The following is a 22,905-nucleotide window of genomic DNA, read 5'->3' as shown; positions in this document are numbered from 1 at the left end:
AGGAGGGTGGAGGTCACTCAGAGAAGAGAGGCTGGCCAAGGAGAACCGGGCCAGGGTAGCACAGTGTCATGGCATGGAAGCCATTCTCAAAGCGTTCAAAACCCAGTTCAGCCTTCAGACGCTGCAGTCTTAGGCAGAACATTCAACCTCTCTGAACCTCAGTTTTCTCATCTGAAAAATGGGGCTAAATAATAATAGAAACCTCACAGGTGCTTTGTGAGTATTTGGGAGTGACATATGAAATGCCTGGCCTGTGGTGGACGCTCAGGGAATGGCACGATGCCACCCTCCCTTGACGCATCTGGGGAGGCTGCGCCAGTGCAGACCAGCCTAGCCCAGACTCGCCTTGCATCACCCAAGGTTAGGCAGCCAGGGCCTGGGAACCATCCCTGCCCTGTTTTCTGTTTGGGGCTTTGTGTTTCCCAGCGTTTCCTTTGGAAAAAGTCCAGCTTCCTCCCCACTGGAAGGAGGCAGGAGGAGTTCGCGCCTGGGTCTGGATGCCCGAGGGAGCCTTGTGGGGAGATGACAAGGGCCTGGGGTTTGGAGTCAGGCCAGTCGGATTTGAATCCAGGATCTGACCTTTACAACACCTCTCTGAGATGCCAATTTCCTCACCTGTTTCAGGTCCCATGGTCTCTGCCTCAAAGGGTACTGGATGCAGATAGAGGGGTGGGGTGAGAGAAGGTTCTGGATGCAGTTCCCCAGTGTACATCTGGGGATTCCTTTTGTGGATGGGTTGAAGACCAGGGGAGGAGCCAGAGGTTGACAGCTGGAGCGACCAAGACAAATGCTCCCTGGCAAACTGAATCCAGTGGGTGTCCTGCCTGGGATGGAGGTAGGAGGGGCAAATTTAGGTCCAGCTTGTCAGCATGCTGCTGGAATGACGGTCCAAAGCGATCAGACCTCTGATTATTCAGGAGGAAAATCCAGCTTTCCACACAAAATCTCATGATTAAAGTATGGTAAGGAGTATATAGGATGATTCCATTTATTAAAAAAATCAAAAACAGTCAAAACCAAGAGAGTGGTTTCCTTGGAGGGAGGGAGGTGGTGCCTGGGAGGGGACACGAAGAAGGATTTCGGGAAGCCAGCAACATTCTCTCTCTTCATCTGGGTGTTGGTAGCATGGGTGTGTCCCCTTCGTAACCCTATGCTTTGGCACTTTTATACATGAGAATTATGCTTCAGTAAAAATGCTAGAATAATTTTAAAACAAATAAATCCAGACTGCAGTGCTGGGAGGAGAGAATATCTGCAGGGGCCAAACTGAACATATCTACAGGCTGCCTTCTGACTCCGGGCTGGAGATGTGAGGCAGGCATGGGTGCTCTTGGCCCCTGACACCCTGGACAGGCTCCTCACCCTTAGCGGGCAGGTGCTTCCTCAGCCACACAGGAGGAATGCCCATCCTGCCCCACCCTGCTGCCTTGTCCGGAGAGGGCTGGACAGTCACATCTCTGTTCAACGCTCTTCTCGGCCAGGTCTGCTGAGCTCACATTTTAGAGAAACAGACAAGCTCTGTCACTTAAATGATAAGTGGTCCCCCCAAAACTCACCCTTATTTATTATACATTTTACTTTACCAAGAATGCCCAGAGGACAGTAATCAAAAGTGTTACTAACCAAAACAAATCCACATCAAATGCATTCATGGAAAACGTCTTTCTGTGAGTTATTCTTAGTGCCTTAATGCAGCTTTTATGGCTTCAAATACCATCCTAGGCCTTCCTGCTCTCACTCTAGTCCTCAGCTGGGGAAGCCCCCGTTCCAGACAGGCTGCAGAAATAATTCAGCCCATCCATTTAGCAAGAACGCAAAAAGGATAGGCTGTGGTGGCTCACGCCTGTAATTCCAGGACTTTGGGAGGCTGAGGCGGGTGGATCACCTGAGGTCCAGAGTTCAAGACCAGCCTGGACAATATGGTGAAACCCCATCTCTAGTAAAAATACATGGCACCATTGCACTCCAGCCTGGATGACAGAGCAAGGTGAGACTATGTCTCAAAAAAAAAAAAAAAAAAGGCAGCAGAAGAGGCAGACCCAGTTCTGTTTCCAAAAAAGGCTTCCTAGAATCTGGATTTCACCAAACCCATCTGCCAGCCCTGATCACCCCCACGAGGTGAACTCAAAGGCTACAAACTTAACTGGTAGTGTCTTGGGGCCCAGGAGCCCCTGAGGCAGTGGGATTGCAGATTGCCCCAGCTCCACCCCTCTGCCTGGTCCAGAAGTCTTGGTTTTATTTTTATTTTCTTTTCTAAGGGCCAATGGGAGGTGCATACACCTCCTATATAAAGTGGTACTAACCGAAACAAATGCACATCGAATGCATTTATTTGCACAGACACTCATAAGAACTTTACTAGACACCAAATAATTACAGGAAGGGGTGAACCTTCAATCCGCTGAGCCACAGCGTTTTGAAGTGGATTTAAGATAAAGATCAAATAGAACGGGTACTGGCCCTAGCCTCACACTGAGATCCCTTCCCCAGCCATGGGCCCATGAGGTGGAGACTGAGGAACTTTCTGGCTTTTGTGACCTTGTGTCCAATTCATGGAAAATGTCTTTCTGCAAGTTATTCTTAGTGTCTTAATGTGGCTTTTATGGTTTCAAATACAATCCTGGGCCTTCTCTGCTCTCACTCTGGTCCTCAGCTGGAGAAGCCCCCAGTTCCAGACAGGCTGCAGAAATAATCCAGCCCATCCATTTGGCAAGAAAGACAAAGATTCTTGAAGAAAATATATTTTAAAATAAATATGTGGCACCTTGAGAATCCCACGTGGTTGGTTTTGGTATAATAGGCTGAAGCCCCTAATTATTTGGCCCCACAAGGGTCTATCTCTGAGCAGCTACTTGCAGGCCCAGGCTCCAGAGCAGGGCCAGTGGCAAAGGCTGTGCCAGCTGTGCCGGGCCTCTGGGCACTGCCTGGAGGTCTCCCGTGCCTAGCCCACAGCTGCCTGGAGCTGAGCTTCACCTGCCCTGGAGGAAGATACACAGGTGAGCCCAGGGGGTCTGTGTGCCCTCAAGCCCTGGGTGGAGGAGAAGGAAGAGGAGGAGGAGGCAGCTGTGATTTCCCCAAGTCTTGACAGCAAGGCCCCCCCTTCCATCCGATTATTTACCAAAGATATACAGAGCCCTGGTGGGTGCTTGGTGCTGTGGTAAGCACTTACATTTCAGCCTCTCTACAACCCTGTGGGACAGATGAGGAAGCTGAGGTGCAGAGAATAGAGCAGGACCTCCCTGAGGTCCCACAGCCAGATCCTGAACCAGATCTGGGTGGCTCCCCAAGACCTGCTCTTGACCACTCCAAGCCACCACGGGACCTCAGCACCGCACCACCTGGCCAGGACGCAGTCTCTTGGAGCTCCAGTCCCCAGGGCTGACAGCAGCCTGGGTTCTGAGGGAGCCAGTCTCCTGACCCATCATGGAGGAATCCCATGACTAATGACCCAGACCTTGTGCTGCAAAGTCATGGGTCTGTGGCCAGAGCCCCCACCCGCTGCGGGGGAAGCTGCAGGAAGGACTGAGGGGGTTCACTGGGGCTGGTTGTCTCCCTCGTACACACAGACATGCACGCTTGTATGCAGCCTCAGACTCTGCGCTCTGCCTCACCAGCAAATTCTCCTTCAAATCCTGTCTCCCACCACTCCTCTCCCATCAGGCTCAAAAATCCCAATGGGAGAGACAACCAGTTCCCAGCCCTGATTCAAAGGATCCCAGCTGGGCCCCATCCCCTCACTCCTCTGCGTGGGCCTCCACCTGGGTTCAAGGTCGCTGTGAGTTCTCCCACCTGCACAGCAAGACCACAGACACTTGCACCGTGCTGCAGCAAGGGTTACTCTGTGATGATTACACACGGCCATCTCTAGCTGAGAAGGGGCCCAACCCTTTGGCCCATGTGCCCTGGGGTCCAGTCCACTGGGGTCCAAGAAATGGAACATGGTCACTGCTGGCTGGCAAGTTTCCAGCACTCAGTCTCTGGGTGTTCCTGCTCCACTTCCTGAGTCTGTGTGGTTCTCCCAGGACCGTAGACCCGGGGCCACCTCCCAGGAATATCAGCCCCCAACCCAGCCCCACGTCTTGGGACGGCTCTGGTCCACCCAGACTGGCCACCTCTTGTGCATCTGAGACTCGGCAGGACCGATGGCGGCAGGGCGACGTGGGATGGCCCAGGCTCTCCGCAGCCCTGGCTCTCCCAGCAGAGTAAATAGAGATGCTCGCAGGTCCTGGTCCTCGGCTTCTAGCTCCTTCGCACCCGGCCTGGACTGCCCCTGTGCTGCCCTAGATCCGCGCCTCCAGCTGGGGTGGCAAACAGGGAGGGGGCAGTGCAGCTCTGGCGCTCGTCAGAAACACAAAATGGTCCAGACAGCCCAGGGCGGGATGGACAGGGCTGGGTGGGGTGGGGGAGGGCAGCTCAGAGGACCCTGGTCGCGGGAGGCGGGTGGCGCAGAGGAGAGGGTGCACGGCCGTAAGAAGAGAAGCAAAGGGGGCTAGGGCAGGGCTCAATGGAGCTGGGGCGTCCGCAGACTGGAAGGAGCCGGGACCCCTGCCCCGGAGCCTCCCTTTCCATTCTCGCTTCTTCCAGCTATTCCGAGCCGCCGACTCAGTCTTTTCCCAGGTGGAGAGAATCCGAGGTCGTTTCTGCCGCTGAAATCTGAGCGGCAGAGCATCCCGGATCCGCTGGCGAGGAGCGAGTGGCTCCCGCGACGTGGGCCGGAGGCGCCCGGGGAAATCCGCTGGTCCGGGATCGCACCCGCAGGGCCCTGGTGGAGCAAGGCACCGCTCACCGCCTGCGGGCAGGAGCCCGCTCTGGGCCTTGGCCCCTGCTGTGCCGTCCAGTCGGCCGCTTCTCCAGCAAGGGAAGCAGTGGAGAGGCACGGGAGCCCTGATTGTCCTGGAGAGACCTGGGGCCTCTGCGCGTCTACATGCGAAGGACTCGAGACCAGCCAACTCAGCTGGGAGCACGGGAACCGAGGAGTGAGGACAAAGGGCAAGGAACAAGGCCTATAGGGGTGTGTGTGTGTGTGTGTGTGTGTGTCTGTGTACACGGGGGAATGAATGGACAGCGGGGGAAGACACTGAGGGGAGCCCAAGGGGTGTGGACTCAGCAGCCCCACCCCAAACCAGAGAAGGCAGCCAGGCTCTGGCGTCCACCAAGCCAGCGCCCCTTCCCCGGGCGCGGCCCGCTTCGCGGCAGCCCACCCCATACCCGCCTTGGTGGCGTGGGATATGACTCTGGCAGGATCGCGGGAGAAGCGCTGAGAATCCACACTCCCCAAGGTAGACCAGCCGCGGCACGGAGTGGTGACTGCCCACAAATCCTCCTGCCCGGAGACCCAGCCTTTGAGTGGCCCGAGAAATGCGCCTCTGGGCACAGCCAGCAGCCCCGGATCGGCCCTGGACGCCAACTCAAGACGCCAACTCAAGAGTCAAAGAAGCCTCGGAGGCCGGGCTAAAGGGGCCCTCATTCAGCCAAGGAGAGGGGGAAAGGAGAGGTGTGGAGTAGAAGGGATCAGGCACAGGGAAGGTGGGGAGTGGAAAACAGGGGGAGGGGATGGAGCCCTGCGCCAGAAGCTGGGCGTTTAGGGCCTGTGATGGGAGAGGATTCCCCTGTGCACCCTGAAGGAGAGGGCGAGGGTCTGAGCCTGGAACGAGGACTCTAGCCTGCAGGCAGTCGCCCAGCCCCGGTTGCAGTGACGCACCGCGGCCAGCAGAGGGCAGAATGTGCCTGGTCCGCCCGCCGGCCCCGAGCCGGGCTCCGCGCCTCCAGGCTCTGGTTCTGCGCGCAAAAGCCTTTGCCCGCCTGGCTTCTCCCTGCAGCAGCCGCGCCCCCGCCCCAGATGCCGAGAGAAGACGGCCCAGGCCCAGGCCCAGGCCCAACTTCGCGGGTCAAGGCCTGGGGATCCCAGGTTAAGCAAAGAAGGGACCAAGATGTGAGAGAGAAACTCCACATTTACTCGTCCACTCTCCCCGACCTAAACACACAAAGGCGCCTTTAGAAATACATGGAAGCACAAAGCCCCCCCCCCACCCCCGCCAACACACACACAAACACAGACGCTGGGAGACCCGCGAGCACACAGAAGCATTCAGAACCACGGAGATACGCAGACACACATACTGAAAAGGATCGCAGACACAATACAGAGGTTGAGACACGCACAAAGACTTAGGCACCCGCACAGAGTGATGCAGACACACACGCCAGACACAGAGGCACGAAGGACCCGCACATTCACACACACACGGTTGCAGGGGATTCAGACACAGATCCACAGATTCACCCCCTGGGAATCTGAAAGCTTGCAGGGACACACATACCGTGTGTGCAGAGCCAAGGTGCACACGGGGGAGCCGCAGAGGCGGGGGCCCGACACGCACAGACACACACAGATACCCACCGACACATACGCAGGTACTGGGGTGGGGCGGGAGCCTCCAATTCTCCACAAAGCCCGGCCCCTTCGAGGGGCCCCGCGGCGGCAGGGGGCCACTTCTGACCAAGCCTCCCGTAGGTTCCAAATCCGATCCGCCCTCTCGCCTCCAGCGAGGTCAGGGGACCCGCCCCCCATGCCCTCCGCCCCCGCCTGGCTCCGCGCCGCTGCCTCGCTCCGGGAGGAGCCGGGGCCGCCCCGCAGCGGATCGCGAGGGTCAGCCCGCTGCTGCCCCGGGCCTCACCCGCCCCCTTGTTCCCTGGTGAGCCGCGCGTCGGTAGGGACCCAGGGGCCGCAGACAGCCGGCCCGACGCAGTGGCCTCTAGCACCGGACGCGGGTGCCAGGCCCGGCTAGCGCGGGAGTCAGCAGCTCCATATCGCCGGCCTTTCGCTTCCCGGTGCCGAGGCCCACTTTGCCCAGGTTGGCCAGGGCACTGTCCTTGATCCGCGCGGCCCAGCGATTCCGGTCCGGGTACCCGGGACGCCAAAGGACGCCAATCTTGGCAGCCAACCCGATTTCTTTGGAGCCGCTACCCTGGGGCCACCGCTCCCTCCCAGAGCCCCTAGCTGCAAACCCTAGGAGGCCCGGCTCTTGCCTATCGCTCCCGCCCCCGCCCGGGGGGCCCCTTTTCCAGCCTTAGTTGTCCTCTAAACTCTCGGTTGCCTGAACCCGGGCCTGACCTTCCTTGTCGGCCCAGTGCCCCCCATTCTCGATCCCGGGGGCCCCAACATCCCTTGGGCTCAGTCCTCCGCCCAACCTCTGCCAGGCCCGGAGTTTTCCCGGACCCCTCACCCACACTCCGGGCCCACTCCCCGTTCCTGGGCCTGGGTCCCCTTGGGCGAGTTGAGGACCAGCCGTCCTCGCTTTCTGCCCGCCCCCGTCCCTCGATCCCGGGAGCCGGCCCTCTCCACGGACCAAGCCACCCCGAGCAGGCGCCGCCGCCCGGGGGACGCCGACTCAGCCCCCGCGACCTACCTCGGCCGACAGTCGGGGGTCCCCGGGCAGCCACTCCGGGCCGGCGCCGTCCCCTGGCGGAGCCGCCGCGCTCCCCGCCGTCCGCGCAGCCTGGCCTCGCTCGGGGCCACTCCTCGTAGCGCTGGAGCTTTACAAAATATTAATAATAAAGAAGGCAGGGGAGAAAAGAGAAAGCCTTCGCTCCCCAACTCCCAAATCAATTTTTCAAGGGGGTGGAGCAGAGGGATTTGTTTCGAAGGCGACTCGAACTTCTGCAAGGGGCCCGCGGGGCGGCCGGCCGGGCCGGGGCGCTGAGGCCAGCGCTCGGGGCCAGGCGCGGCGCGGGGCGCCCGGACGCGGGAGGGGGGGCGGGACGGCACTATTTGACGTGGAGCCGGCGGCGCATCCCGGCGCAGGGATACGGGCCGCGGGGTTCAAATGTCAGGAAGTTTCGGGAGGTGAGGCGGCCCGTATCCCTCCGCCGCCAGCCCCAGCTCTAAACCCGGCGGCTCCGCGGGCGCACCATGGCACTGGAGTAGCGCGGGGAGCGCGCCCGGAGCCCAGCCGCCCGCTGCGCCCCGCCCGGGACCCCGCTGCGCCGCGCGCCGCCCCCCCGGCCCGCGGGGCCGCCCCTGCACCCCCACCCCCTCCCCCGCCCGCCGCCGCAGTTGCCGCCCGTCTCCTCCCCGCGGCTCCGTCTGCCGCCGCCGCCGCCGCCGCCGCCGGGCTCCGGGACTGACAAGCAGGTGACAGAGGAGCCGGCGCGCGTGGCTGCGAGTGCCCGGGAGAGCGCGGCGCGGGCTGCAGCCGCCCCGGCCCGCCCGCACGACGCCGGGGCCCGGGGCCAGCGCGCCGCCGCTCCACGCTCGCCGGGGGCCGCCGCAGCCCCTGCCCCGCGGGGGTCGCGCCTCCCCGGCTCCCGGGCCGCGGCGGCGAAGAGCGGGCAGACGGGCCGGCAGGCGAGCAGCCGGGCCGGCGGGGTCCGCAGCGCGCCCCGCGTCCCATGGATATAGCAACAGGTCCCGAGTCGCTGGAGAGGTGCTTCCCTCGCGGGCAGACGGACTGCGCCAAGATGTTGGACGGCATCAAGATGGAGGAGCACGCCCTGCGCCCCGGACCCGCCACTCTGGGGGTGCTGCTGGGTGAGTGCGGGATCGGAACGCTCGAGTGGTCTCGGGCTTGGGCCAGGGGCGTCGTCCGGCTGTGGAAACGGGCGTCCAGGCCAACGGATAAAGGAAATGGGTTTGCAGGACGTGGGGATGGGGACAGAGAGACAGGACTCCTGGAGTGATCACCAGAGGGCCGCAAGCACGCCTCCGGCGGGCGTCCTAAGGAAACAGGACAGCTCCAGTCGCCACCCACCATCCTTTCAGGCCTAGGTTCTAGAGCTGCCACTCCGGCGGCGGCGTAGGTGGCGGGTGGCAGGGGTGATGGAAGACCTAGCAATCACCTTGGCGAGCTTGGGAGAGGCGCCAGGTCACCTGGGGTGGGGGAGCTTCTAAGAGAAAAACGTCTCCCGGGTCACTCAAACCACAGATCTTGGGGAGATCGGGGACAGAAGACCAGGAACGCTGCCGTGGGGCGTGTCAGCCAGCGAGCGCCCCAGCCTCACCTCGCCTGTCTTGGTCCCAGCCGGCCACCCTGCGCCATGCTCGTTCTCATTTGTCTTAACACCAAGCGCGGATTCTCCGGAGACGGGGAGAGCGCAGCGCCGGGCCGAGGCTCGAGGCCCACGGCCTCTCTGCGCCGGAGCCAGCGGACTGGGACCGACTAGCTGGGGCCGCCCGGCCCCTGGCGCGGCGCTCCGGGAAGCGCAGGCGGCGGGCGGTGGTCCCGGGCGTCCCGAGTCTTCAGGGCCGGGGGCTGTGGGCCCCGTGCGACCGGGACGCCGGAGCTGGGCCGGGCGGTGCTGACCGCCGTGCTTTTGCCCTGTGCGTTGCAGGCTCCGACTGCCCGCATCCCGCCGTCTGTGAGGGCTGCCAGCGGCCCATCTCCGACCGCTTCCTGATGCGAGTCAACGAGTCGTCCTGGCACGAGGAGTGTTTGCAGTGCGCGGCGTGTCAGCAAGCCCTCACCACCAGCTGCTACTTCCGGGATCGGAAACTGTACTGCAAACAAGACTACCAACAGTAAGCGCTTCTCGTCCTCCTTCCCCGCCACCACCCGGCACTCGAGCCCAGCCAGCCCCCTGCCGGGCCCGGCCCGCTCCAGCTCTGCCGCCGGCTTTGTGCGAGACTGGGCCGGGCAGCTCTGAGGGCTCCGGGAGCTGCGCGTCTTGGGGCTGGGGTGGAGCAGCCCAGCCCAGCCGGCACTGATGGGGTCCAGGGAACCTCCGGACGGCCCCCAGTTGCCATCCGTTGTCCCGGAATCCTGCTCTGGGCCGCTGAATTGGGGTGCAGGACAAGGCCCTGGGCCGGCTGAGGAATTTGGTGCCTGGGTCTTGGGATAGGGTCTGGCCCTACGGAGGCCAGAATTGGGAACACAAAATTGATTTCCAAAGGAAAACAGTGCTTTAGGGAGCCAGGCCTGGCGGACTGCTTCAAGGCCCTGGTGTGTGGGGGTTTGGGATTCCTGGAGCCGGGAGCCGGGAGCCAGGAGCCAGGAGGTGGAGTGCTGGCCACTGAACGGCCTGAGCAGCAAGGGAGGCCCCCTTTCTGCCAGGCTCCCTGCTGCACTTCTAGTCCCTGATGGAGAGAAAAGAATGACCATATTCCCCAAACCGTTCCATGCGGGAATTTTGCACTTACAGTTTTTCTGGGTTGGCGAAGCATTCCAGGAAGAGGACCTCAAAAGGTAGCAAGCTACAATCTTGGTCTCCCAGTGGGAGTGAGGAGCTGACAGAGTTAGCCCTCCCCAGAAGGTCTCCTTTCTAGTAGTGTGTACTGAGGAGGGGAACGGCCCGCTCTGCCCTGGTATAACCCAAACCTCAGCACTGAGACCAGAGACATGGTTGAGCCCTTCTTGCTAACTTTAGTTTTTAGCTGAGACTGGATTTGTATAGCCGGGCCTGGGGACAGATAACAGTACATGCAGGCTTTTTCTTTTGACCTGCTGGGTTTTGTGCCTGGCAGTGCAATTGGGAGGGAGGCAGTGAGGAGCCACAACTGAAAGAGGGGTGTGGGGATCCCCAAAGCCTCATTGCAGAGACAAGTGGTTGCCTGCGAAAACTTTTTAGTGATGCCAGAAAACCGTCCTGGATGAGGCTGCAGAGTGGGTAGGCTGCTTTGGTTGTTTGGTGCTCAGAGAGGGCTGTGTATGCCCAAGCCTCCAGGGAAAGAAAAGCTGGGCTGCTGGCGCCTCATGGTGAGTGCACCCTACCTGCTGTGCCCAGGGATTGTCCCCAAATCCAGGGCCAAATGGAAAGCAGCATTTAACTGAGGCCTGGAAATAGTGCAGGCCAGAGCCCTAGAGAGGGCATCAGGTTTTACCTCAAAAGGCTCTGGCTGTGCCTGGTAGTCTAGGGGCTGAGCCGGAGCTGCTTTTTGCACTTAGCTCTTTCTTCCAGCTGAGGGATCTTTGGGTAGGGATTGGAGTCCATTCAGAGGGTCAGCTGTTTTGCTGGTCCCAGAGTGCACGTGAGGCCTTCTTCTCAGTAGGAAGCACCCCAGATTTAGGCACGCGGCCCTCGGTCTGCTTTGTGCTGTGCTCTGGACTAATTTGATTCTAGTTCTGGAAGACGGAGATGCCGCCAGTCAGTTCAGCCACAGCCCAAGCATATAGCAGCACAAATAGAATGGGAAAATTAGATTGGGGTAGATGTGGTTGTGGGCTCTGGGCTGGCCTCGGTAGAGTACACCAGCTTCCAGCCCCCACCAGCCCTGCACCCCTGGTCTCTGCTGGCCTGACCTCCGAGTTCTGGCAGTGCCACTTACCACCCAGCTCAGCCACCAGCCTTGGCAACACACGTGGGGGAAGGGGGCCGGGGAAACTAGAAAGGGGCCTCCAAATCATTTGCACGGTTTGAAAAAAAAAACAAAAACTACTTTTAATATATTGAAAAGATTCTTACCAATCACTTGTACAGATTCTGCCTCCCCCACTCCCCATAATCATTTATGGAGCTTCTCTTTAAAAAGAATAAAGGATGCCCCCAGTTCTTCAGGCACAGAATGGTAAAGTCATGAAATTTCAGCTGGACGTTGCCTTAGAGATGAGCGGCTCACCCCTCATCTTACAAAACAAACGTTAAACATTTGTGACTGCTTTGTCCAAAGTATATTTGTTTTTAAAAGAAAAGGAAAAAGTCACCTAAGAGCCGGCTTCTTCAGTGCAGTCCGTGTGTTGGGAATCATTTTTGGCACAGGGCGAATCTCAGGTCCCCAGACCTCACTGAGTCTGGGTCCTGTGGGGCTGAAGCCTGGGGTGGGGAGTACATTATTCTAGCTATGCAGTTCACTTCTCCTCCCTCATCCCGTTTTTCCCAATAGTCCCAATTAGGTATCTTCGTTAGGCCAGCAGGATGTGCTAGGGGTGAGGTGTGGGGTGGTTGTTATCAAGACAGTCCTGGGGACAAATACCCAGGGAGTCGTTTTGCAGGGAGATGGAGTACCGCTCCAGGCAGGCAGCGGCTCCCTGGAAAGGGATATTCTTTGTACAATAAATTTTTTTATTCACATTTCTTTTCTTCTTTGAGATTCGCAGATGCATATTTATTTCATCTGTGCGTAAATGCTTTTCAGACGAGAATCCAGGCAAGCGGGCACAGAAACGTGCCTTCTTGATTTTGTCGAGTCTGTGCGTCAGCGGCATTGGGAAATTAACAATCCCCGCACCAAACTCAACTTTTGAAAAATGTGTCCCCACCCCTGATTGAGTTGCAGGGCTCCATCCTTAAAAAGAAGTTGCCGTTTTTCGTATGTGTTTCTTCCTCCTTTCGATTTGTTCTCCAAGATCCGGGACACCCAGAAGTGCCAAGTTCTTTTACGCACCACGGGGGTGATTAATTGACACTGGGGCACATTGAGCCGAATTTGATAAAATCCTCTTGTACATCCTTGGTGGGCAGAGCACAGCAGAGGTCAGCCGCGGAGTTTGGGCATTTTCATTCTTAACTCCAAAAGTCTCCTTTTTCCCCATGTGTGATTTTTGGGGGCTCCTTTAAAAAAAAAAAAAAAAAAGTCTTTTCGGACAGAAAACCGGTTAAGAAACGGAGAGGAAACGCAGCGTCCTGCAAATCAGAAACACCTCTCCCCGTCCTCCACCAGAGAACAAATGAAAAATAAGGCACGTTCCCCCCCTCCACGCCCTGTTTTTTTCTTGGCGGCTTGGCCAAATAGAATTATGTAACTCTCTTTTCTTGCCGTCTGTCGCTCGTCTGGAAAGGGTTTTTATCCTGAAGAGGTGGCGAATTCCTGGAGGAGGCTCCGGAAGGGGGGAGGGTCGGTGGGAGAGTCCAAAAATCTGTCACAAAATGGAGTCTAATCGCTTGTAAGACAGCTCCCAGGTCTGACGACCCAAGACCCGCTGGGGCGCGAGCCGGCGCCTTTGTGCGCGGCGAGACGCGGAGCTCCAGCCCGGGCTGCGCTCCTACCTCTGCGGCGACGCCGCGGCGCCCTTCCGCCCGCAAGGCCTGCCCGGGCGGCGGAGCCTCTCAGCTGCACAGACTTCCAGGGCTCCGTCGGGCCCGCCGGGGGCCCTTTGGGCTCGCCTATCCAGGTAGGATGTGCCCTCCTTGGCAGAAGGGGAGCATTGAGGCTTTGACTGAGTTTCACAAAAAGCCCTGGGGTGAGTCCTGGGGTGAGTTTTTTAAAATTTTCCCCCAGCTGGCTGCAGCTCCCGTGGCCCAACCGCTCTGCCCTACACATTCCTTTCCTTGGAAGTGTTTACCCTGGGAAAGACCTTCCTGGGCGGCTCACCTCTCCCCCTACCCTCGCCATCCAGCTCCCAAGTTCGGGTGTGGCCCAGGGGGAGAGCAGTCAGGCTCCGGCCTTCTCTGGGTGCTGCTTCTCCCAGCCTGGAAGGCCTCCCATAGTCCCTCCTGCAGGGTGCCACTCTCCAGCAGCACTCCTTCCCCAGTGTGTACCCCAGCTAGCGAGCCCCCCATCTCACCCCAGCAGACTCACTCCGGACTGCAGAGGGCCTGTCCTGGAAACTATCTGCTTGAGAGGAGGAGCCAGGACTTTGCCTTACAAAAAGGCTTTCATGGTGCTGTCTCTGGGGACTGAGACCCAAAGGGCTTACCCTGGCAGCCCAAGTCTGGGGACCCTCTGGCCCTTTGGAGGGCATCTCACCATTTAATCCAGCACCTTGGCTGTGTGCAAGTGGGTAAGCACAGGCCTTCCTGAGGCTACAGTCCCCTGCTGCTGAACGGAGGCATTATTCACAGTGACTCCTGGCTCACCCTCGACTCCCCTCCCTGGGCACTGGGCTGGAGTGGCCTTATTTGTTCGCCCTATTTTTCTTGAGTGGGGGAAGCAGACTGGGAGGATCTCCTCTGGGTATATGATTGGTGACTGTCAACTCTCGCCTGCCCTGTCCATTGGAGCCAGGCTTAGAGACCACATGGCCCTGGCACCTAGCTGATCCTCCTCTGTGAATTGGGGACTTATTCTGCTGGGGGCAAGTATTCGTATAAGGACTTGAGATAAGGTGCCCCAAAGGACCTGGCATTTTGCCTGGCTTGTTATTAATACTCTGGAAGTTATTGTTGTTACTATTCTCACCATCAGCATGGCAGGGAATACCTTGTCTCCAAGGACACACATTAGACTGCCAACAGGTTCTATGCCCAGGTTCCATGGCACACCGGGTTTGCCTTGAGCCTCTCCATGCAGGGAGGATGAGGAGCACCCAGGGGAAGCCATTGCTTTTGCCTTCATAGGACATTGTGAAAGTCTTGCCTTCCTCACCCTTGAAAAGAGCTTTAGACTTGAGTCAGACCTGAGTTCACCTCCCAGCCCCAAGACTTGGCAGCTGTGTGATCTTCACTAAGTGGCTGCCCATCTCTGAGCTGGGCCTCATCAACAAACTGGGGGTGATGACATGACTTTGCAGGGTGGTTGTGAGGATTACACAGGCACCTGGTGGAACTTTAATACATACTGCATTCTCCAAGGGATCTGTTATCCCCTGCTGCACCTCAAGAGAGGTGGAAAACCTGATTGTGTGGGTGAGCACAGATGCCAACTGCATTAACAGAAAGGGCCCCAACAGTCCTGGTGTGCTAGGCTCTTTCTCCGTAGCGGCAGACGGAGGTTGATCCAGAGCAACAGTATTTCCACCAGGAAACAACTGGCATCTCCAGGGCCCGCATATAGCTTGGAAAAGCTTAATAATTCATATTTGAAGAACTGTTTGTACTCATTGTTAATTGTGATTGAAACAACAAAAATAAAGCTCAGCCAATGGAGAAGGGGGTAGGTGGGAGAGAGATCCAGGAATCTGTCTTATTTCTCAGAAGGAAGATGAGGTTTGAAAGGTAGAGAAACACAATTCCAGGAACTGAGAAAGCCCCTCCAGCTCGGGCTCTGTGGCCTTGTGAAGTTTCCACCCATGGGTGGCTGGCGATGCTTCTCCAAGGAGCCTCCTCTGTCCTGCAGCTCTGGGAGTTTCTAAAAAATAAAGAAAAGGAAGGAAAAAAAAAAACAGTCCTACTTTGGCATCAGTTAGGCTGAAGGATGGAGGATACTCTCACCGACATGAGTTATAACTTCCAATTTGTTAGACACCACAGTCAAGCCTCAGCCGGGGAGGGAGGTAGGGAGGGATAGTCCACTCATCCAAGGAGCTGCATGTGAGCTGTCAGTCAGTTGGGGGTGTCCGAGGACCCAGGACTCTTGGCTCTCTGGCTGACCCAGCCGGAAGTTCCTCCGGCCCTCTCCAACCCAGAATCTGTGCCGATGGCAGCAAAGAGCAAAACCAAAATTATATATATTTATTGCCACTGCAGTCAGAAGTGGGGAGTCAGTGGTAGTAAGAGAGGGCTAAGGCTGAAAACCATTTTTGAAAAAGTTGATTCACGAAGGTAGAGGAAGCAAAGTGGCAGACGTTTGCCGTTTCATCGACTGGCTGGTGTTCTCCATTCATGTCATAAATGTCTCCTGTCATTTGATGCCAAAAGCAACATGATTTGGTTCCCCGGTGGCCTATAGGGTTTTTCTCTTCTTCTTCTCTCTCTCTCTCTTTTTTTTTTTTTGGCAGTAAATGTTTATTTGTTAATAATATACTTTAAACAGCCTAGCCTTGACCTCAAGTCTCCTGAAGCATCCATCTTCTCTCAGAAAAATGTTTCAAAGTTTGTGTAATTTTGGGGGGAAGGTGTAACTGACGGGGCAGTGAAGGGCCTGTGTTTGCTTTAACTACCGCTGCGGTGAGGAGTGGTGGGGTGTAAGGGACCACTGTGCTCAGAATGGCAACTTTCTTGGATTTCAGGCTGGCTGACAGCACTTCCTCTCTGCCCTTTACCTTTGCTTCGCCTGATCAGTACAAATAAATTTCCGCGTGGGCCCTTCCTTTGTTATTCCCTGGTTAATAGTGTATCCATTTCTACTCAGCATCTTGACTGGCAGCCGCTGGACCTGCCCTGCTGACCTTGGGGCCCTGAAGTGGGGATGAGGGGCTGGGGATCTGGGGATGTGTGGGTACATTTGTGGGGAGGCTTTGTCTCCATTGAGAGTCTGGCTCGGACCAGCCCTGGATGAATGTCCTGGCTGATGGCAGAACACCTAGCTGGCCTTGGCACTTGGTAAACTGGGGGTAAGTGTTGCTAAAGGAAAAACCCAGTTCCTGGAGCCTGGTTCCAGAAGAAACAAAGATGTTTGCTTCCTGGCCAGGCTGGTGCTGTGAGAGAGGCTTCCCCAGGATCTGTGGGGAGGTGGCTAGCTGGGGAAGGTTCTGATGGCTACCCAGAGCAACAGCGATGCCCACTGGGGCTGGCAGGAATGAGGAGGCCACCGAGCTGCTGGGTAGCTGAAGATGAGCTGAGCACGCTGGGACACAGGGCTGCCAGGGGTCCCTCCCCCAAGCGCCTCCCAGGGAGCTTCAGCAGCAGTGACGGGAGGGCAGGAGCGGTGCTGGGTTGGGACAAGTTGGGTGTGACTGCTGTTCCCACTTCTCCCACCGCCTGCTTTCTGAGGGGACTCTGTGACTCTTGTCATATGACTCCTGGATTGCTATAGTTACTGGGCTGTCGGGTATGGGCAACAGACTAGGACCGAGCTGCCTTCAGGGATCCAGAGGATCAAGGTGCTCTGGGGTGACCTCCTCCAAATGGAGGGGTCCTGGGTGGGGCACATTTTCTCAAAGAGCAAGCTTGTTGGCAGTTACAGAATGGGGATCCAGAATGTCTCCATCTCCCAGTGACAAGGGCCAAGGGCCTTTAGGGAAGGACTGACAACTCTTCCTGAGCTTCAATTCAGTTCCCTTCACTGTGAAGTGGCGTGGTCATTCCAATCTCACAGGGTTGCTCTGAGAATAAAGTGGAACAAACTCAAGATGCCAGCCAGTGTTGGGCATGCAGTCAATGTATGTTTTCTTTCTTCCTGCTGGGAAATGAGCCGAAGGCAGCCCCGTCTGGCAGGAGTACATTGTCTGTCCTGCGTGGGAGGCCCAGAAAGTGCAGCCTCCTGAACAGGCCTCCCAGAGGGGTCTTGCCCACCCTTCTGCTCCTCACCCAGGTCAGGGGCCTGTGTTTTTATTTTTTTCCCTTGAAAAGGGAATGGGGCTGGTCTGGATGCCAGAGGCAGCTCCTCAGAGCCAAAGGCAGCCTGTGAATGGGCCCTCACAACTACTGAGACACGGAGGTCCCATTTTTCCCAAGAGACTCCTGAGCATGGTCAGTGTAGATGTGAACCTGCAGGAGCAGAGTCTTACTGAACAGAGAGGCAGGTCATAGTAATGCATCTAAAAGGGCAAGGCATTGGCATTTGTTGAGTCCCTGTGAAGTTCACTGTACCACTCCAGCTCTATGTATAGGGGAGGAAACTGAGGCTGAGCAGCTTGAACGGCTTCCCCCAGGCCCAGAGTTACTCTGTAGCAGATTTTTCCCTGCCCAGAGTTACCTTGTAGCAGATTTCCCCCCAGGCGGGTCCAACTCCCAAAGCTGGATGGGATCCCTAAGTCCTCCCATACGACTTCCGGAAGGCGCGGGCTCTACAAAGTTGCCAATCTCCCCCTGAGCGCCCAGCCTGGGAGGGGTGGGGAGGGGGAGCTGCTACCCGAGGGTGGGCAGGCAGGGTGTCACTGACCTCCCTCACGAAGATTGCCCCCTGTAGGGCCAGCCCTGGCCAGAGGAAGAAAAAGGTTAGAATAACTGCCCTCCCCTGGGCGGGAGAGCTTCCTTCGCCGTCAGGACACGAGGGTGGGGCGGCTTTCAGCGACCTCCACCCGTGGCTTCCCCAGGCCCACCTCTCGGCGGTTCCTGCACCACGTTCTTCTTTCCTGGGAGTGGGATGACACCATGCACAGGCTCCTGGGCTCCGCAGCCGAGTCGCGGGCGCCAGCGGCGGTTGATGAATTTCGGTGTCACCAGGGGTTTAGCCCGGATTTGGGAACCGCGCGCTCTAATACGCGCACACGGTCCTGCCCTTTCTAAAGCGCAGCCCTTTCACCCGGCCGCTGATTTATGGAGGAATCCGATCCTGGGACGGGCTGGGCTGGAGCCGGGAGTCCGGTGCCCTGCAGCTGCCTTCGGGTTCCTCAGCGTTCCGGCGACCCTTGGTGGCTCAGGGGCTCTTCTGGGCTGGGCTTGGGGTGCCCCGCCGGGTGGGGCCTTCCAAGGCCCAGAAGGAACCAGCTTCTCCTTGGAGCCCGGAGAGTTGGCATTTCATTCCTGGTTGAGCACAGCCCTCGCCCCTCCCCAAGCCCTCCCGCCGACCCCCTCGGGCTGGCCGAAAGCAGCAAGTTCGGGAGGTTTGTTTATTGAGAGAACAGAAAATTAGGAGTTTCGGGGGAGAATCTAAGACCCTTTTCCCGCCTGAGAAATGTGCAAAGTCCCTCAGCTCCCAGAGGCAACCAGGCAGCCCGAAAACCGAGTTCCCGGCGCGGACGCTAGGGCCGACCCCAACCCCCTCCCTCCTGCGCCCCGGCCGGAGGGCGGCGAGCAATGGGTTTTTTTTTAGATTTGGTTTGCAGGGGGGAAATGTGGTTGTATCAATCCACAAATATTTACTCTTAACAGACTTGTATCTGTGGAGATTTCGAACAAAGACAGTTTAGGGGGATTACAAAAACCCTAAACCCCGTTTTTCTCCCGGACTTGGTGCTTTAAATGCCAATTACAGGCGAGCCATATCCAACAGCAACGGGGAAAGGCGAGCAGGGTCCGAGGAGGGAGTCGGGGGCGAGTCCGGCCATTAAATGTAACTTTTCATTATGAAAAGGATTTCGCCGGTTTTATCTTCTAATAAGATTATGTCACGAACACAAGTACCTAGGATGGTGCTGAGTGACAGGGCTCTGTCGTTTAATCAGAGGCTGTGCCGTTCAAACCGCGGGGCCCTTTGTCCCACGGAGTGAACGACGGAAACTTGCCGTCCTAATCCCCTTATTCATGTCAAGCACAGAAAAGAAGCGGAGCACCTTACAACCGTGTCCCCTCCACCCCTTCCGAGGTCGGCGGCGGGAGGAGGGGGCTCCGGCTCGGTAGCCCCCTGGCGCTTTTCGTTTCCGAGCACGCTTGGGCCTCTGGAGCCAGCGCGTTGCCGCGGGGACGGGGGAACGGGTTGTTTTGCTGGTGCCTTAATTGGCAGCGTCTGGAAAATGGGGACAGTGACCCCACGACTAGAGGATGAATGGGGGGAGGGTTGGGGGGATGTTTTTGCCTCCTCTGACGGAGAGCACGGGTCCTGCTCTGTCCCCTCTTCCCTGGAAAGGTGGTACTCGGGGTACACACCCACCACCCCCATTAAAGCGGGATTAACCAGAAGAGAGAGGCTGAATGGAGGTGCTAGGCTGGGGGCCTCGGTGGGGCAGATTTCGTTGGATCCCTGGGACTAATGTCACAGTGCTCGAACTCCTGCAGGTCTTCAGCGTTGGCCATTCCTGGCTGCACGCTCAGCCCCTTTCTTCCGAGGGTGAATTCCTTTGTTCAACCCCCGAGGAAACCCGCCTTTCCGCCAGGCCCGTGGCGCCTTTCTCGCCACCTCTGCCGCAGCCGCCGACACCCCCGTTCCACCGTTTGCAGGGCTTTCCCGCTGCTCCCTGGCCGCAGAGACCCAGCCATGTCCGCCGACTGGCCCTTCGACGCCGCCGCGGTGCCTGAGCCCTGCTGCCTGCTCCAACACGCAGAACTCCGGCCGGCGCCGCGGCGCAGAGGCTCGGGCTTTAGCCGCAGCGCTTGCCTCTGGCCTCAGTGGGGAGCCGCGGGCGTCGGAGAAGCGACCGCGCTGTTCCGGGTCGCTGCACCGGCTGAAAAAACCAAAAGCAAAACCAACACCCAGCAAATGAAGCCTGCGCGCCTCCGGGGGCTCCGTTTTGCGCCCCTCATGGACACAGGGGTGGGGGGTCTCCCAGGGTTTCACCGCAAAGGCTCCAGTCAGTGGAACCGGAGGGGGGACTTCGGAGGAATTTTTCTGTGATGTCCCCGCTCCTTGGCCTCGTATTAGAGCTCGTAGAGGCTCCACTCTGGAGTCCCCTGTGCGCCCGTGCTCCCTGGCAGCGCTCGGGGACGCCTGAGTGCACCCAGCCTCCTCCTGCGCGCGGAGCTCAGGCTCCGGGCTCAGGGAGGATCGGGCTGAGAGCGGGGTGTCACCTCGTAAAAGCGACAGGCAAGAGCTGTTTTATGGGGAGGTAGAAGGAGCAGGAAGTGATGCTTCCATCTATGGGAGCAAAGGAACGGGGAGCTCCGATGGAGGAAACCCTTTCTGGGCAGGACGAGTACAGGGATAGGACAGGGCCGGTGACCATGGGATTCGCTGCCATTAAGTGTGGGACCGGCAGGCGGGAGTGGGGAAGGGGACCGACGGAGCCAGAAGCCCCGAGCTCACCTCCCGCCCGTCCTCTCCCGGAGCCCCCTCTGCAATTCTGGCTCAGTCGACAACCGGCCCTTCCTTCCAGGTCAGGGGTGGGGGAGAGACTTTCTCCCTCGAAACACTTGATACCAACTTTGTTTTTTTGGCAAGAAAAATAAGCCTTGTTTGGAAAGGGGTGGGTGGGGGGCGTCGAGCGAGCGAGGGAAAGAGCAAGGAGGCAGCGGCGGAGCAAACTCTGCGGATTAGGTTTCAGCGCCTCCGCCCCACCCCCAGCCCCGCGGCGGTGATTTGTGTGCGGGGGTCTGTGACCCTGCGAGCATCAAACGGCCCGCGGGAACCGGCCGAGTTCAGAGGGACAGTGGACCGAAAGGCGGCCTAAGACAACGCAGATGGTTCCTATCAGCCCGGCGGGGCCCACGCCCTGGGCTCGCAGAGTCCACCCATCGGCCCGGGCTCCTCCGCAGGGAAGAGGCCTTGGTCTTGGGGGAGGCTCCTGCCTGAGCATTGATAAGGGTCTGGATGCAGCAGTCCACGCCCAGTCGACCCCAGTGGAAAGGAGGCCTTGGAGGCTGGCGTTAGTTGGTTCCTTGGCCAGGTTGTCCTGACCTCACTGGGCTCAGGAGGAGCCTGATGTGCCTGGTCTCCAGAGTGGCCTCTGAGTGGGGACTGGCAGGAAGAGAGACCCTACAGCCTCGGCCCAGTGGCCCACTTACCCTGTCCCTGCCATGCAGGCAGCTGAGGCTCATCCACCATATAGTGCCCCTCCCCCAGGGACCCTTTTTCCCTTTTTTACTCAGAGAGGTGCCCTGCCCTGCCCTCAGCCTGCCTGCCTCTGACTTCATTCGTTCATTCATTCATTCTGTGCGCACAGGGGGACTCCAGAGCAGAGCCTCTACAGGCTCTAATAGGAGACCAAGGAGCAGGGACATCAGAGACAAATTCCTCTGAAGTCCCCCCTCCGATTCTGCTGACTGGAGCCTTTGGGGTGAAACCCCAGGAGCCCCCCACCCCTGTGTCCATGAGGGGTGCAAAAAGGGGCCCTGTTTCTTCCTGCCAGCTGGAGCCCTTCTGCTTGGCTCAAGCTAACTTTGAGGGACTCTTCTATTTTCTCCCTTCTGTCCCTAAGGGAAAGCGGAGAAGGAGGCTCGCTCATACCTTGGCTCAGAGCCTTGCCTTGAGGCTGGGAGCCCTGCTTGGTCAGGGTGGGAGGGGCTCTTCCCCCACCAGCCCTGCCTCTGAGCCTGCTCCCTATCTTTCCCCAGAGCCGGAGCGGCGCGGTCAACCTCAGCAGGCCCAGGCCACCTTGCCCTCATTTCCAGGGCCTGGTCTTCTGCGTGGCCTCTACTGACCACAGTTGAGCACAGCAGGGCCGCACTCACAGGGACCTGGGGCTGCTTTAGGATGTCCCAGCTGAAGGGCTCTTCAAGATCCCAGTAGAAATGGGAAAATCACAGTCCAGGTGCAGCTAGAACTTGTCCTGTTCTGCAGAGCAGAGGCAGAAATCCCAGTCTACACACTACCAGGCTTGGGGTCTATGTGGCAACTCCACAGTCCTTTTAAGAACCCTCTCCCGGACTCTGGCTTTAACACTGGCCTACTCTGTCTTCCCTGGGCCCAGGTCTCAGGGACAGGAAGGTTCTTCGATCCCAGCTCTTTAAGAGGGGATGACAGGTGGGCCTGGACAATGAAATGATTTTGATAGTTTTCTGGACAGGATGGGGCCACATGACTTAGGAATTCTATCTACCAAACTGGGACCTTGAGGGACAAAAGCCAGGTGAGCACAGTGCCACATCTCACCATCTTTCTTGTCTCTGACTCCCAGACACCCTGGGCTTAGCCCTTCCTCTCTACAGTGGGTCATGGGGAGGCCAGAGGCCTGGCTGGGGCCTCAGAGGGCCAGTGGGCTGCTGGGACCTCTTGAGACTCCATCTCCCAGGGTCCCTGCCTCAGGGGAGCAGTCGGCTGGGTCATCTGCGCACGGAAGACACATCTGTCCTCCACATGTTGCAGGCCGAACAGAGGACATTGTGGTTTGGGTCGTGTTATCTTAATCATATTTATTAGTCAATCCTGTGGCAAAAAAAATTTGATATTGTTATAATTCGGAAAATGTCCCCAAATCTACAAGGCAACAGATCAGGAGAGGCCGCCAGCAACAGCCAGGTCTCAGCTGGGTTCGGGACATGGCTTTGGAAGTTCTCTGGGTTGTTGTAGTGCAATGGAATCTCTATGCTGTGAAACAACACTTACTGCTTTCATTTTCCCAAACAGAGATCTGAAGCGAAATTAATTACCCCGCCTTGACTGATAGTAGTTCTGTTGGAGTATGGTTCTAATCCTTATTAACATTCTCTAAAGTCAGGCATGAAATATGACTTTTACACCACACTCTTTGGCATATGTTTTTCTTTTCCAGAATATTTTTCAGGCTATCTCTAAGACTCACTGCTGTTCATTATTTTTGCCATAGGTCTAAAGTTGCCAGCCCCAAAGCCAGTCCCGTACACAGCACAGCCAAGTGGGGAGGGGGGTGTGGGAGGAATGACACATCTCTGCTTGCGACGCAAATTGCTTCTGATTATTGAGCTTTGACTACTTTTCTCCAT

General features: G+C 57.9%; 1 protein-coding gene and 1 long non-coding RNA gene across 3 annotated transcripts in view; one reads left to right on the top strand and one right to left on the bottom strand.

Annotated features, from left to right (window-relative positions):
* Positions 1–1,552: 1,552 nt before the first annotated feature.
* On the bottom strand, positions 1,553–7,738 carry LOC135274634 (uncharacterized). Its single transcript, XR_010342433.1, has 3 exons — positions 7,410–7,738; positions 3,119–3,189; positions 1,553–2,727 (listed from the first exon to the last, which is right to left on the bottom strand). It is a non-coding gene; the product is annotated as an uncharacterized LOC135274634 (long non-coding RNA).
* Positions 7,739–8,391: 653 nt separating this feature from the next.
* LMX1B (LIM homeobox transcription factor 1 beta) overlaps positions 8,392–22,905 on the top strand; it is an 81,011-nt gene continuing 66,497 nt past the window's right edge. For both annotated transcript variants that reach the window (XM_012457884.2, XM_012457883.2), the window contains exons 1-2: positions 8,392–8,530; positions 9,331–9,517. In XM_012457884.2, the coding sequence (XP_012313307.1) occupies positions 8,392–8,530; positions 9,331–9,517 (326 nt within the window). The remainder of the gene's footprint in view (positions 8,531–9,330; positions 9,518–22,905) is intronic.

Source organism: Aotus nancymaae, unplaced genomic scaffold (genome assembly GCF_030222135.1).
Source record: "Aotus nancymaae isolate 86718 unplaced genomic scaffold, 86718_ANA_hifiasm-v0.15.2.pri h1tg000003l, whole genome shotgun sequence".
NCBI classification, from domain to species: Eukaryota; Metazoa; Chordata; class Mammalia; order Primates; family Aotidae; genus Aotus; species Aotus nancymaae.
This window is presented reverse-complemented; position numbering and strand designations above follow the sequence as displayed.